General features: G+C 53.4%; 2 protein-coding genes across 2 annotated transcripts in view; both read right to left on the bottom strand.

Annotated features, from left to right (window-relative positions):
* The window catches only part of LOC102257551 (protein-arginine deiminase type-4), a 28,999-nt gene extending 27,521 nt beyond the window's left edge, over window positions 1-1,478 (bottom strand). Inside the window, exon 1 of the mRNA XM_014532951.1 lies at window positions 1,349-1,478. Within this exon, the coding sequence (XP_014388437.1) occupies window positions 1,349-1,440 (92 nt within the window). The 5' untranslated portion in view covers window positions 1,441-1,478. The remainder of the gene's footprint in view (window positions 1-1,348) is intronic.
* PADI3 (peptidyl arginine deiminase, type III) overlaps window positions 1-15,251 on the bottom strand; it is a 39,292-nt gene that overhangs the window by 927 nt on the left and 23,114 nt on the right. Inside the window, exons 16-17 of the mRNA XM_005858731.2 lie at window positions 14,161-14,409; window positions 10,181-10,192 (exon numbers count right to left, since the gene is read on the bottom strand). Coding sequence (XP_005858793.1) covers window positions 14,176-14,409 — 234 coding nt within the window. The 3' untranslated portion in view covers window positions 10,181-10,192; window positions 14,161-14,175. The remainder of the gene's footprint in view (window positions 1-10,180; window positions 10,193-14,160; window positions 14,410-15,251) is intronic.

Here is a 15,251-nt window from a genome sequence, read left to right as displayed (position 1 = left end):
GGGAGTGCCAACCCAGCTGTGTTTTAAGAAGAGAATTCAGGCCACAGTAAGGGTGGTGGCTGTGCAGATGGGACGAAGGCGCTGGCTGGGGACTGCTGTGCAGGGCAGGTTAGAAGTGATGGGAAGGCTGGTCCAGGCACCGAAGTGGAGAGAGGAAGGTCCGGGACCCAGGCTGCCTGGGTTTGAATCCTCACCTACTAGCTGTGTGGCTCTCAGGGCCTCAGTTTCTCCTTCTGTAAAGTGGGAATAACAGCATTGCCTACCTCATAGGGCTATGGAATGAGCTCTGTGTGGGGAGTGTGATGTGAATATAGCCGTTCGTCTGGGAGACCTTCGGGGAGCTGAGTGGTAGGCTCACTGTCTCCCTGAAGGAGGAACCTCGGATGACATGAGGCTGTCTTTTTCCTTTCCTCCTCACCCTCTCGGTCTCCTGCCTCCCCTCCTGGGAAGCCACCTTAGCAGTTACTGCTGTTCTCCCACTGCCCGGGTCCAGGCAAGTGACACTTTCAAAGAAATACCCCAGAAATTCCTGCAGGTGCCATTCTAGGACCACAGATGCCCAGCCTGTGAGCGAGGAAACCAGGGCTGCCAGTATTATTACTAACAACAATGATGCCGACCATTCAATGCACACCCTCTGAGAGTGTTCCTGGACCATTTGATTTAACTAGATCTTGACCCAGGGCTTAGCACATAGTAGGTACTCAATTGGTATTTGTTGAATGAATGGGTGAAGGAATGAGCAACTACCAGGGGTATGCCCCACACTGTGCTAAGAACTTAACATTTTCATGGTTTTTCACATTTAATATCTTTAACTGCCCTATGAAGTGGGTATTATTCCCATTTCACAGACAAGGAAACCGAGGCTCAGAGGCCCAAAGCCACCCAGCTAGCCAACAGCAGGGCCAGGTTTCCCACCTCAGCCTTTCCCACGGCCGAGCCTGTCTCATCACACCCATGCTGTTAGGCACCCATGGAGGGAGGCTTGGCTGCAACCGTGAACCAGGTCTGGGTCATGAAGTCCAGGGTCTAGCCTTGCTTCCAGGGCACACTTGCTGTGTGATCTCAGGCAAATCACAAACCCTCTCTGAGCTTCTATTGCCTCAGTGATAATACTTTCTTTGTGGTGAGGCCCCCAGGGAACTCCCACTTGTACGCGGCAAAGACCCCACTGCCCCGAGTCTGGGCACCTCCCAGAGCCACTCACGTCTTCCCTTTCCAGCTTCTCCCCCGGCAACAGCTACTGAGGCTGGAGCCCGAGCCAAGCGCACAGCCCGTGTCAGCAGAACCTGTTCATCCAGCATCAGTGGACCTGCTCCCCGCCCCCAGGATGTCCCCTGCTCACCCGCAGACATCCAGCTGGGGCTCGGTGCCCAGCACACATACGGCGTAGGTGGGCTGCTCTGGGGTCACGTGGATCACCGTCCCCTGGGCCATGATCCGGCCAGCTCGTCCCTGCGGCTGCAGGAAGCCCCTGGCTGGCTCCTTTGTACTGCCCAGCGGAGGCCATGAGTCAGCACCTGCGGTTTGTGCTCAGGGGCGAGCCCCTCCCCACTCAGGTCCGAGGCTGGCACTCTCAGCCCCTCCTCTGCCCTGGATCTGCCCCTTGACCCCCTGGGTGTCGGTGCCAGAATCAGTGGCAGGCTGGCTCCGTCAGTTTCCCAGGGAGGGCAGAGGGCTCAGGACGCCTGGAGGTGGGGTCACCGGTCTGGGTCCTCATGTCCGTAGCCCCTCCCTGCCTGGGGCCGTGAACACCCGGGTGCAGCCAATCTTGCCTAACTAGGCCCAGCTGGGCTCTCAGAGAGGCTCAGGCTAGAACAGGGGGAGGTTTCAAGATTTTAGGCAACAGGTCACAGCCCGGGCTACACATGCAAAGACCAGCCTGGCCTGGGGCAGGTCTCCCCCAGCTGGGTCACCCACATGGGTGCTGTTTGCGGGGCGCCTTGCCCTGCACTTGACGAGGAATAGCTCACGGAGACAGCTGTGTGGCAGGTGCTGTTACTCCCTCATCTCATTCCCACGGCAGCTCTCAGCCGTTCTTATTCCCACTTTACAGAAGAAGTAGCTCAGACAGGCAGTGGTTCTCAACCTGTGGGTCGCGACCCCTTTGGCGATCGAACGACCCTTTCACAGGGGTCGCCTAAGACCATCCTGCATATCAGATATTTACATTATGATTCATAACAGTAGCAACATTACAGTTATGAAGTAGCAACGAAAATAATTTTATGGTTGGGTCACAACATGAGGGACTGTATTTAAAGGGCCAGAAGGTTGAGAACCACTGAGCTAGAGGCAGAGCCAGCATTTGGACTAAACATCCTGCTCCAGAGTATGAGACGTATAAGCTGCCTGCCCTCGTAGCATGAGCTTTTCTGATTGTATAACATCTACTTTTGTTGTTGTTGTTAATCCTCACCTGAGGATATTTTTCCATTGATTTCTAGAGAGAGTGGAAGGGAGGGGGAGAGACAGAGAGAGAGAGAAACATCGATGTGAGAGAGACACATTGATTGGTGGACAGGGATCAAGCCTGCAACCAAGGTACGTGCCCTTGACCAGAATCGAACCCGGGATCCTTCAGTCTACAGGGTGACACTCTAGCCCAGGGGTGGGCAAACTTTTTGACTCGAGGGCCACAATGGGTTCTTAAACTGGACCGGAGGGCCGGAACAAAAGCATGGATGGAGTGTTTGTGTGAACTAATATAAATTCAAAGTAAACATCATTACATAAAAGGGTACGGTCTCTTTTTTTTTTAGTTTTATGCCCATGGCTGCTCTAGCCACTGAGCCAAACCAGCTAGGGCTGTAACATCTACTTCTTACTGCAGTACAAGGTACAGTGGGGGCCTTGACTTACGAGTGTCCCGACTAATGAGTTTTTTGAGATACCAGCTATCTCTCGGCCGATTTTTTGCATTGAGTTGATAGAGTAATTTGAGTTAACGAGCTCCTTAACAAGCTCGGTCCTGGAACGAATTAAACTCGTAAGTCAAGGCCCCACTGTATATAGGAGCTGATTGTGACTACCTACCCATTTTATAGAAGGGAAAATAGAGGCTCAGAGAAGAAAGGTGACGTGTCCAAGGCGCCACAGCTAGCGTGTGGCAGAGCGGAAAGCCAGCGTTCCCTGCACATTGCAGGATGCCTGCCTCTAGCCGGGGCCTCTGGCTGTCAGACTAGACATTGCAGGTGGGTCACGTCTGCCAATGGGACACTCACTCGGCCCCAGAGCTGTGCTTGCACCTGGGCCAGTGGTGGGAGAGGTGGGTGGATGGGCAGTCCCAGCAGGGAGCACCCAAAGGAGGCATCATACCTGGGGATCTGGAGGCCTGAGTTCCAATCCTGCTTCCTGCAACATCCCCAGGAGGTGGGTCCCAGCATGATGCCCACGTTATAGATGAGGCCTCTGAGGCTCAGAGAAGCTAAATGATACTCCCTAGACCCCACAGCCCATAACGTGGGTCCCAGGATCCAAAACCGCCTTCTCCAGGCTCAAATTCCATTTTCTGTGCCAGCAGCTGCCACAGCCAGACCTGGTACCCTGATGCATCCACAGGACTGCTTGCACACAGTAGGTCTTAATAAACCCCATTTTTGTGGCTGGTCATATGATTAGGACTGGTTTGAGCTTCTAATGGAGGCTGGAGGAGGGCACCGTCAATTGTCAGAGTTAGGGGCCCTCAGAGCACACCAAGTCCAGGCCGAGTTCTGTGGATGGGAGATGAGGCACAGAGAGGGTGTGTGACACGCCCACGGTCACACAGCAAGTCAGCAGGAAGCCTGGGCTCTCCCCCAAGGCTGAGGTTCCTTGGGGGTAGTTTTCTTTTTTCTTTCTTCCCTTTTTATCTTCAGCAAGTTGAAGGTTAAATCAGCTGTGAATAAGCCACAAAGAGAAAAAACCAAAGCAGGTTTGTTAATTCAACACATATTTATCGTGTGCCTACTGTGTGCCAGGCACTGTTCTAAGCACGGTGGGTACAAAGTGACCAAAACAGACCAACACCCTGCCTTCATGGAGTTCCTTTTTCTAGGAGAAAGAGGCAGCTAATAAACAGGAATTATATAGTCTGTTGGCTTTATGAAAAATGGCTCTTACCCTGCTCGACTTTTCATTTTTTCAGAGGTATAACTTGAACCCAGGAAAACCATCACCCTTCCAACACAAAGACCCTCCCGGCCTCTCCATAACATCAGGTAGAAAGTTGGGAGTGTGTCGAGATTGTCCACGTTTTCACATTTTAAGCAAGCGTAAGTCAGTTCTCTCTCTCTCTCTCTCTCTCTCTCTCTCTCTCCCCCAAATAAACATTTGCCTGAATAGAATTACTTCCTTGATCATTTTCCTAAAGGTAGAATTTCTAATATTTGAAACTGCTTTCCAGAGGTTTACTGCTCACGTCACCCTGGCCCTCCCAGCAACGAGTTTTCGTTTCTACTATTTTGATCGTGGTATTTGGTGTTTATTTAGTTCCTAATGAGATGAATACATGGTCCCGATGCTGGCCATTCTGTTGCTGATGTTACCTTAGGGCCATTTTGATCAGGAGGGATGTTAGGGAGGGAAAGGGCCAGAGCCGGTGTGTGGGGCCTGGCAGGCAATTCGGGACTTGCTTTTTCTGGTTGGCTATGGTTACATCTCTCCGGCGGCAACTTGAAGTTGGAACTGGAGCTCTGTTAAGACAACATTGCCACGCATACTTGAACGTAGGCCTGGTTTAAAATAACACTGACACCCTGCATTCTCCTCTGCCAGGCTGGGGGGAGGACTCTTCCTGGATTTGTTTGCTTGATGGGTTTACAGAGGTCTTGGCAGAGCGTGCCTGCTCCTCCCGGTACCGCGGGCCTCCCTGTGCCCCTCCTCACCGGGAGGTGGCAGGCATCTTCGGCTGCCACTCCAGGGCCCTGTGGGTCTGCATGAACATGCCTCTTGGCCCGGTAAGGCCAGAGCCCTCGGATGACGAGGATGCAGGATGATGAGGCGTGGGGCGGTCACACACCCTCGCGCTGTCGTGCTCTCCTCCTAGTTTTCATTGGTCGGGCGCCGAATGGCCACAGCATTGTTTCTGCAACACCCCTCCGTGCAGTTCACTGAGCCCTTGCTGGGTGCCAGACTCTCCCAGGCCTTAAGAAACCAGATCTTGATTGTGCTGGGATGTTCTGACTTCAAGGTTGGTCTCCCAACTTAGGGATTCCTTACGTGCCTTTGTGCAAGGAATATTAGGATCCTGTGGTCCGTGTTCCCAACCAGTAACAGTGACTACGGGACCCTGAGCTCTGGGCAGGGTCCAGGCTCAGCTGCTGACACGCACCATCTCACCAGACCCTCTTCTCAACCCCACGGGGAAGGGAGGGTTAATCTCATTCTGTCGGCAAGGAAATTCGGCTCAGAGAGGGTGAATGACTAGAATAAGACCACACAGCTGGTAGTGAAAGAAGTCAGGGTTTGAACCCAGATCGAGCTGATTGCAAAGCCTTAACCACAAGGCTTTACCAGCCGATTGGGGAGGGGGGAATAAAAGACCCCAGGCTCTCCAGGCTTCTGATTCAGGCTCATTCGACAGACATCTGCTGAGCGCCCCTCTGTGCCAGGCATGGTGCCAGGTATTAGGGACACAGAAGACAGACGTGTCATCGTCAAAGAACACAACACGAAGATCAAAGAAACGGAAGCCATAGGAGTCAGCTCTCTCTCTAAGAATGTATACGTCTGTGTTCCAACGTATAGATCCTGAGAGGGAGATTTCAAGGAATTGGCTCACAGGATGTGGAGGCTGGGGGTGGAGGGCAGGCAGGCGGAGACCCCGGGAGAGCTGATGTTGCAGCCCAAGCCTGAAGGTCACATGTGGAAGAACCCCCTCGGCCTTGGAGGACGTCCAGTCGTTGCTCTTAGCCCTTCAACTGGTTGGACGAGGCCCACCCCCACAGTGGCGTCCACCTAGTTAAATGTGAGTCTCATCTCAGAAGCACCTTCCCTGCAACGTTCAGGCTGCTGTTTGACCACATATCTGAGTGCCATGGCCTGGCCAAGCGGACACATAAAATTAGTTGTCCCAGAACACGCAGCTCACAGGAGGTGCTCTTAACTCTTATGGCGTCACTCACCCTTTTGAGCACTTAAAGGGAGCAATAGAGATGCCCTTGGCGTTCCGTTCCTTGTGGATGGGGAAACAGGCTCAGGAAGGAGCTGTCACTGGCCTAAGGTCACGGGCAAGGTGGTGCAGAATCAAAACAAGTCTCTCCTCGCTCTCCAAGCGCAAACCCCGTCTCCTGGGGTTTTTAGTCTGGGGCCCCCAGGGGGAGACTCGGAGGCGAGAGTCTGAGTGGACATAGTTTATCTGGGAGGCAGGGAAGGCAGGAAGCCAGTGAGGGTGTGAGGGTGAGCCGGTGACCACCGTAACCAGCATGGTGATGAGCGGAACCCACTGGGGAGCACTGGAGAGTGGGGTGGGGCTGCACCCCAGAGCGAGCCGAGCCCAGGAGCAGGGGAGCTGGGCATTTACACCCCCTTCCCCCCTGTCATTGCTGAGGGCTGCTCCTGGGGACATATTCCCTGCACTTTGGTCAGCAGGCTCTGGAGGAAGAGAAACCTTGGGCAGGTGCAGGTGCTGGGACAGGGTCCCCGGAACTGAGGAGGGAGGCAATGGGGGACACTGACAGCATCTGTCATAGGACGGGAGGGGCGTCCCCAACCTCCAAGGAGCCGAAGGCAGCTGAGGCCACATCCCCCCTGAAAAATGCACATGAGACATTTGCATGTAGTTTGCTGAGTTCGCTGACCATGGAGCCACCTGGGAGACTGGGTTAAGACCTCTACCCCAGCGACCCTTCCTTCCTCTGCCCCCTACGCCCACACATCCCCCTCCACCGGGAGGTAGCAAGGCTTTACTGCCACAGCTGCCCTCCACCCCCAGGCACTCAGGGACCCTTCCGGAGAGAGGCAGCTTGGCTGTGGTATCATGGTCTGGTCACAGTGTGGGCCCCCTGCTCTTCCCTGAGCTCCCGGGCTCCGGAGCAGCTGGCCCTGGTCAAGGGCATGTACTTCAGTTGCAGGGCCGATCCCTGACCTGGGGCTGTGCGGGAGGCGACCAGTCAATGTGTCTCTCTCACATCAATGTTTCTCCCCGTCCCTTCCACTCTCTAAAAACCAATGGAAAAATATCCTCGAGTGAGGATTAACAAAACAAAACAATTAAGAACTTCCATTTATTAAAAGACAGATTCAGAAAAAAAAAAGATAAGCCACTGGGAGAAAAGAAAACATGTAATATATATAAACGGTGACAGACCTGTATACCTATAGGGTTTATAAACAACTCCTTCTATTCAATAAAGAAAGGTCTGTTCCTCTGGCCTATGAAGTTGGTCTATTCGTCTATCTCTGCTTAAGTTCTCCATTGTCTTCGCTGCTATAGCTTTATAGTAAGTCTTAATACCTGGTAGAGCAACTCAGCTCACGTTTCGTCTTGAAGAGGGACTCAGTGATGTTTGGCTCTTAACACTTCTATATAAATTTTAAAATCTGCTTACTAGTTCTACATATACACACATATGTTACAGCCATTCTAATTGGGTTTGCATTAATTCATAAGAGAATTGACATCTCAATATTGAACTTTCAATCTAGGAACATGGTCTCTTTCTCCATTAGATCTTCTTGAATGTTTCCAGCACAGTTGCATCCTGCACCCCATAAATATAGAGATGCAATTGAATTTTGTGTATTGGTTTTACAGCGATTGCCTTGCTAAACCATCTTATTAATTGTTATAGATTAGATATTCTTTTGGACTTTCTACATTTATCATCATTCCTTTCCAATCCTTAAAACTTGTATTTCCGCCATGGCCGGTGTGGCTCAGTTGGTTGGAACATCCTCCCGTGCACCATAAGGTGGTGGGTTTGATTCCCGGTCAGGACACATACCCAGGTTGTGGGTTTGATCCCCGGGGTCGGGCACCCGATTGATGTTTCTCTTTCACATCAATGTTTCTATCCTTCTCTCTCTCTAAAAAAAAAAATCAATAAAATTTATTTAAAAAAAACTTTTATTTCCTTTTCTTGCCTCCCTGCACTGCATGAGCTTTCTGTTCAATGAACTTGCTGTTCAACAGAAGTGACGGCAGTGGGCACCCGGGTCTTGTTCTGATCCTAACATTCCATCATTAAGTATGGTCTGTGATGAGGGTTTCTTGTAGGTCAGTGGATCTCAAAGTCTAGCAGCACCAGGGTTACCCGGAGGGTTTATTACAAAGCAGAAAGTGCCCAGCCGGCGGGGCTCAGTGGCTGAGTGTCGACCTATGAGCCAGGAGATCAGGGTTCAATTCCCGGTTTCATCTCAAACAAGTTCCCAGGCAACGCGGATGCTGCTGGTCAGGGAACCACCCTCTGAGAGCCACTATTGTAGATGTTCTTCGTCAGGATAAAGAAGTTCCTTTCCATTCTTAGCTTAAGCTTTATTTTAAGGTTATAAATAGAAATTTTATCAACTGTTTTTTTTCTGATTTATTGAATTGATTGTGTAAATTGTTTTGGGTTTTTTTTTTAACCTATTAATCTATTGAACTGATTTTCCAGGGTGAAACTTGCATTCCTGGGAACCTATTTAATTTGATCTAACATTGTATAATCTGACATTGCATCCTTTTTGAATTTAGTTTGCTAAGAGCTTTGCTTAGGATTTTTGTATGCATGGACCCCTTGCTGTGTCTGTGGGTTTCCTTTCCCACGCTGTTCTTGACGAGTACAGGACCTAGCTCAGCTTAAGTCATTAAGAAATGGAAGCTATTGTAGTTACTATTATTCCTTGATAATTGTACTCACCATGCCATGCTGCCTTGTCTGTTTGCCAGCCCCGCTTCTCTACTCCTCTGTGAGCTTCCTCAGGTCAGGATCCACGGCTGCCCATTCCCGGCTGGAGCGCCTGAATCTCTCCCTGAGCTGGCCCGCGGCCCGAGTGCCTGTGCCGAATCACAGTGTGAGTGTTCCGTGGCCGCCTCGGAGACAGGGAGTGAGGCACCAGTGCTGTGGGACGGGGAAGGAGGGAAAGTGAAGAAAGGAACGTTCGTCGGGGGCTTACTGTCTGCCAGGCCCCGGTCCAGTTCTCAACAGCCCAGGAAGGTGCGCACCGTTCACCTTTTACAGACGAGCAGACAGGGCCCGGCCCCGGGAAACCTCTCATCGGATTCGCCACTGCAAGGTCGCTGAGGACACCGACCACTCCGCGCCTTTCACACAGGCTCCTGTGTGGCAGGAATCGTTGGCAGGCTGCCTTCCTCCTGACAGTGAGGGTGACATGGCTCATGCCGGTTCCCTTCTCTGCAGGGGCTGCTGGGAAGCTCAGCTCCTCATTCTCATCTTAACCACATTGATTCCCCCGGCCCATCTTTCCTAGATTCCCCTGCTTTGGTGTCTTTACTTTGCTATACTTTTTAATCATCAGCTGGCTGACTTTTTGTAAGTGGCCTTTTTATAAGTGGCCTCACATCCCTTGAGGATTGTGTCAAGTGAATAAAAAAATCCAGAACTATGATGACTGAGCTGTCCAGTACCTTCTTGGGCGGTGTACTCACATAAAAACGCATTTCTGAACGATGCCCAGCCCCGCCCCGCTCAGGCCCCTGCTTGCCGGAGCCCTGGGAACCGCCTGGGGCAGCTATCATTTCTGTGATTGGGATGTTCCAGATGAATGTAATTAACACTGAGGTGCAGTTTCTCAGGATGCGGAGACTCCTTTAAAGACCCGAGAATGGTTCAAAGAAGAAACTGCAGAACTCACTTTCATGTTGGCCTTCAACTCTTCGGAGTTGCTTCAGAGACAGGCTTAGTGGTGGTTTCTTTTCATCTGGGTCACGGCAGACACTCTGCCGAGTGCCCGCAGGGACAGCGCCCACACTGGGTGCTCCGGGTGTGCGTTCCTTTCTAGGAATTCCAAGGGTGACTCCTGTCCCTGGCATCCTAGGCGCAACCATCCTTAATCCTTGCCACCATCACAAGAAAATGCTGGGAACCGGGAGATCAAGGTCCGGTGCCCAGAACGGGGGTGATTCACTTTGGGGAATGGGGGCCCCGCCCCTCGCCTACCCTGGGCCTGGTGGAAATCTGCCCACTGCTTGTTTGAGCTTCAAGTCGTAGGGGAGTGGCGGCCACGGGCACATCATTCTGGACGAATGGGAGACACCACAGCCCTCCTCCCAGTGGGTGGAAAGTGCTCAGATCTGCTGGTCAAGGCTTTGCTATAGGCAGACTTCTCATAAAAAGTGTATCAGAAACTTCAACTTTAAAAAAGGTTTATCATTAGCCCTGGCTGGTTTGGCTCAGTGGTTTGAGCATTGGCCCTCGGACCGAAGGGTCTCGGGTTTGATTTCCAGTCAAGGGCACATACCTTGGTTGAAGGTTCGATGTGTCTCTCTCACATCGATGCTTCTCTCTCCCTTTCTCTCTCTCTCTCTCTCTCTCTCTCTCTCTCCTCTCCTTCCTCCCTCCCTTCCACTCTCTCTCTAAAGATCAATGGAAAAAATATCCCCGGGTGAGGATTTAAAAAATGCTTATTATCAGGAAAAAGTGTGCAACAGGCTCCTTGGGTGGCCGTGCAGAAAACCGAGGCTTCAGAGCCCAGCACGTGCTGGCGGCCTGGGTACACAGGACGTGCTCAGTAAACACCTAATGCATGAAACGAGAGTGCGCGTGGGGGTCGGCTCCTGTTCCCACCTGCAGACTCTCACTCCTGAGCCCCAGCCAGGTCCAGGGTGACAGATGAACCCCAACCTACTTCCACATGGACACATCAGCTGCTTCATCGCCACACACAGGGCAGCAGGAGAGCCAGACACCCACCCCCACACCTTCATCAGCCACCAGGCCCTTAAGGAGGGCCTTGTCTGCTCCCCCCGAAGACTCACTAATCTCTCTCCAGGTAACCCTGCTTTCGTGGTTCTCAGACTGCGGGCGAGCCCCAGAACCGCAGCCCGAGTGGGCCTGGGAGTGGGGTGAAGAGCAGGCAGAGAGGGACCTGCAGGGCTTGGGCCAGCACCGTGTGACCGTGACCGCAGCTAGGACTCTAATTCCCTGAAGGTGGGACAACATGAGATGAATAGAAATGCAAGTTGAGCCGAAAACTAAAGGCTGGGACCTGGGATGCCTCCTCCGTGAAAGAGGCCCTTTTTTCTGTCTCTCTCTCTCTCTCTCTCCCGGGTTTGGAGTGGCTGGCAGACAGCAAAGACTTCCTTTGTCTATAACGTGCACTCCACTCTGGGAGGCAGCTGCCCAGACAAGGACCGCATTTCCCAGAGTCCCTTGCACCCACATGTGGCCACGGAGTCCTCATGGTTGCTGATTCTTGATGGAGAAGTGGGTTAGGAGGGAGGGGGAGGAGGGGGAGGGATGCTTAGGAGGACAATATGTTTGGGTCACTGATGCTATATACAGACAGAGTCTCTGAGAGCGGGGTCCCCACCCTGCTCGCTTTATAAAGCCTTCCGGGTGATTCTAATACGCAGACGGGCTGAGAACCGCTGGAGTGGCTGGTTAAGAAGCCGGGCAGTGGAGGTTACCTGTCTAAGCTCAAACCTGTCTCCCCCCTTAACCGCTCTGCGGCCCGGGCAAGTTCCTTCATTTCTCTGTGCCTCGGTCTCCTCATCTGTAATGTGACGGTAGTAATGGTAACTGCCTATTAGCCTGTTGTGATGAGCAAAGGAGATGATGTATGTCGTGTGTAAAGTGCCTGGCACATGCCCGGCACGTGGCGCACACCCACCGTCATTATGCTGCAGGGGCTGTGGGATGACATTGACTTTGTAGTGACCGTTTTCACAGGCTCTGTGTGTCATTCAGAATTCCTTTCCTGCCATCTGCCCTGAGCCCCAGCCATCCCAGCCGCCCCAGCCCGACACCCCCGCCCTTCGGGGCCGCCAGCCAAGGTGCAGGAGACCAGCGTTGGGCAACCTCCTTCCACGGCCCTGCAGTCACTTATTCCTAATTCTGAATAAAGTGTGAGTCAGGCAGGCCCCGTGCCACCCAGAGCTGTAAATCCTCACAAGAAAGACAGGCCTTTGCTTCCTGCCTGGGCGGAGCCTCCTCCCTGGTTCATCTCTTGGAGGATGCGATCTGAAAGTTGCCAGGACAGTCTTCCCTCCCTTCCCTTTCACATCTGACCTCTGGATCTCAAAGGACCTTTGTCCCCGATTAGAATGCAGGAATTAATCTAAAGAGCAGTGGCTAGAGGAGTGTCTGGCGGATGTTACATAGCAATAGTCATCATTTATGGAGCACCTACTATGTGACAGGCACTTAAATCATGTCACTAATCATGTCACTTAAACCCCATGCAAGCTCTGTGGGGCAGGCACAATTATGCCCATTTTGCAGAGGAGAAAACTGAGGCTCAGAGAGGTTAAGTGCACAGCTGAGAGTACCAGTTCAGCATGGGACCATTGGACTCTGAGGCACATGGCCTTTCCATTGTGCCATGTTGCTTCACCTAGAGCCTGTGGTGTATGGGCAGAGTGCCTGGACATGGCCGAGCCCATCCTGCCCATCCCAGGGCCAACTGTTCTTACTGCCCTGCCCACAGTCTTCCCAATCTCCCAGAATCCCCCAGATACTTTCATCTCCAAGAAACTCCAGGAGGTTTTTGTTCAAAGCCAGACTTCTGACTGGCAGCCCGATGGGGAGTGGATAAAGCTATTGGGGCGGTGATGGCAGAGGCAGTGATTTCCTGGGGCTCTGTAGCAAGCTCACCTGGCCTTTTCGGGGCTCCTGAGGCCACCCCAGGGCAGGAAGGGGAAGCTGCTCAGGGCCCGAGGCAGGTTGCCCCATGCACCACACACATCAGCTTCCCCCATTGCCACACTCACAACGCAACCTTCCGGCCACAGCCCAGCCCCCTGCCCTGCCATGCTCACTTGGTCCTGCAGCCTAGCGTCTGACCCCTGCGCTTGCATTGATGTGTCCATGCCAGCCCTACCCATCCTGTGGCCAAGGCAGAGCAGTCTCATACTGGTAGTCTTCCTAAAACCTGGGCTTAACACCCCAAATTCTTCGGGGGCCAGGCAGGCCAATGCTTCAGCTGCAGGCAACTGTTCTTACTGTCCTGTTCTAACCCCAGAGAAGGGCCAAAATTAGACGCAAACCATTTGTGATACTGTGGGTTTATTAGCCAGTGATGGAAACACAGCTGGACCCATACAGAACACATGTGTAAGTGACACACATCTGGAGAAAACCACCGCTCTCTCTCCCCCTCCCCCTGCACTCAGAGGGTTCATTCCCAGCGCTGTCTCTACGGGTTGGACCCCTGTCGGCCCCTTCTGAGGCGTAGCCGGGCTAAATCCTGCCGGGGGTGTCCCCACCTGCAGAGCGAGGTCCCAGGGCCCACGAAGCACCTATGCGTTAGGAAGGATGTTTCACCCCGGCACCCACAGTCTCCCAGTCTCCAGGAATTCCCCAGATACTTTCATCTCCAAGAAATCCCAGGAGGTTTGTGCACAAAATCGGATTTCTGGATGGCAGATGATGGGGAGTTTATAAAGCTAAGGGACAACTATCATTTCTTCAACCCACACCTAGAGCTCCTACTACGAGAAAGCTCATGTTGGGCACTGGGCGGGGTAGAGTTCAAGATCTGGTCAGGAGCTTGGCAGTTGGAGTGATGGTCCCCCCTCAAGCGAGTGGGCCCCCAGCGCCTTCTCTGCGGGTGAGGCTATGGGCGGAATCCCTCCGCTGGGGGGAGAACTGACTTTGGGGCTGGTCCCTTGCAGAGAGAGAGGCAATCAGACCAGAGCAGAATCATGGGCCCTTCCTCCATCGGACACACAGGCCAAAGGGCAGGTGAGATGCCTGGACGTTTCTAGACCCCAAAGAGAAGTTGGCTCCACGGGAAGGCTTTGGGGGTGGGGATGTGGGGAGGAGTCCCCATGGGCCGCGTTAATCTGCGTGAGAGGCCACAAGAAATGAGGTCCCCCTTGGAAGGCCAGGAGGCATCAAACCGAGAACCAAATGGGCTGCTGGTGAGGCTTGGACATTTGCAGGAAAACGGCTTCGGAGAGGGGCGGTCCCGCTCGGCATACCAGCTGGACACTTGGGGTCTCCTGACACTTCCTTAGGGGCCTGTCTCAGTCCCCATCACCCCGGCCCATGTCCCACCCCAGGGGGAGAGGACGCCCGGGGGCCAGGCTCAGGGCACCATGTGCCACCACTTGAAGGAGAAGGGCTGGCGGCGCACGTTGGTCCCGCAGTGCACCTCCCCGTGCTGAAGGTGGTACGGGGTGAAGTCGTCGATGAAGGTGCAGTGGAGGCCCAGCGGCTCCAGCAGGGACCGCACCTTCTCCTCCAGGCAGCAGCGGCCGTTGATGATGGGCCCGAAGGGCTTGGGGATGCCCAGGTACTTGCCCAGCACCAGCATGTTCACCTGCAGAGCGGGGAGGTCCCAGGTCAGGGGCGGCAGTTCATCCTTGGCTCCTACCCCAACACCTTCCCTAGACCTGGTAGGGCCTGAATTTGTCTCTGAGACAACCTTGAAAATCGCTCCTCGCTCTTTGAAGAAGCGGGAGAGGAAGGTGGGCTGGCAGGAACCCTAGCCAGCTGTGCATCCCCATGGAGCGTCTGCCCGGCTCACAGTCACTTATCTCTCTGGTAACTGCTCTTCTTACTGGGGGACTGTGGTGGCTGCCATACCTGTGCTACCGACTCCCGCCTCCTAGCCTGTGGGTCAAGGTAGACATCTGAGCCCAGCGGGACCCATCAGATTCTCTCTCTCGGACATTTGAAGCTGATGTGGCAGGAGCCAAGTCAATCTCTGTGCCTGTATCTCTAATGCGTGGTCCTACTCATATTCATCCCCAGGGACAGAGAGGCAACGGAAGCCACGCTGGAGGCGGGGAGAGGAAGGAAGAGGGAGGGGATGAGTGATGGAAATGGACACAGAGATGAGAGATGGTTCCAGGTGTCCTTGTATTACACCGTCCTCTCTGGCTGAGGCTGGCTCGGATGGCCCTCTGTTTCCCGCAAACACAAGCGTCTGAACCTGTGCACAAGCTCTGGGAGCACATACACAACTGCAAGGCCGCCCTGAACGTGCAGGAAGGAAGGGGGGTGATGAGAGGCCTTGCAGGTGGGGAAATGGAGGAAGGCAAAAAGGCAGGAAGAGGAAGGAAAGGGCATGAAGCAATGGCGGTGTGGACAGGCTCTCTGCAAGGCTCTGATGATAGGAAAGTTGTGCTTCTCTGGAGGATGGGGGTGGAGGACGGAGAG

This window comes from Myotis brandtii, unplaced genomic scaffold, assembly GCF_000412655.1.
Source record: "Myotis brandtii unplaced genomic scaffold, ASM41265v1 scaffold1204, whole genome shotgun sequence".
NCBI lineage: Eukaryota > Metazoa > Chordata > Mammalia > Chiroptera > Vespertilionidae > Myotis > Myotis brandtii.
The sequence above is the reverse complement of the archived record's forward strand: the minus strand, read 5'-3'. Positions and strand labels throughout refer to the sequence as shown.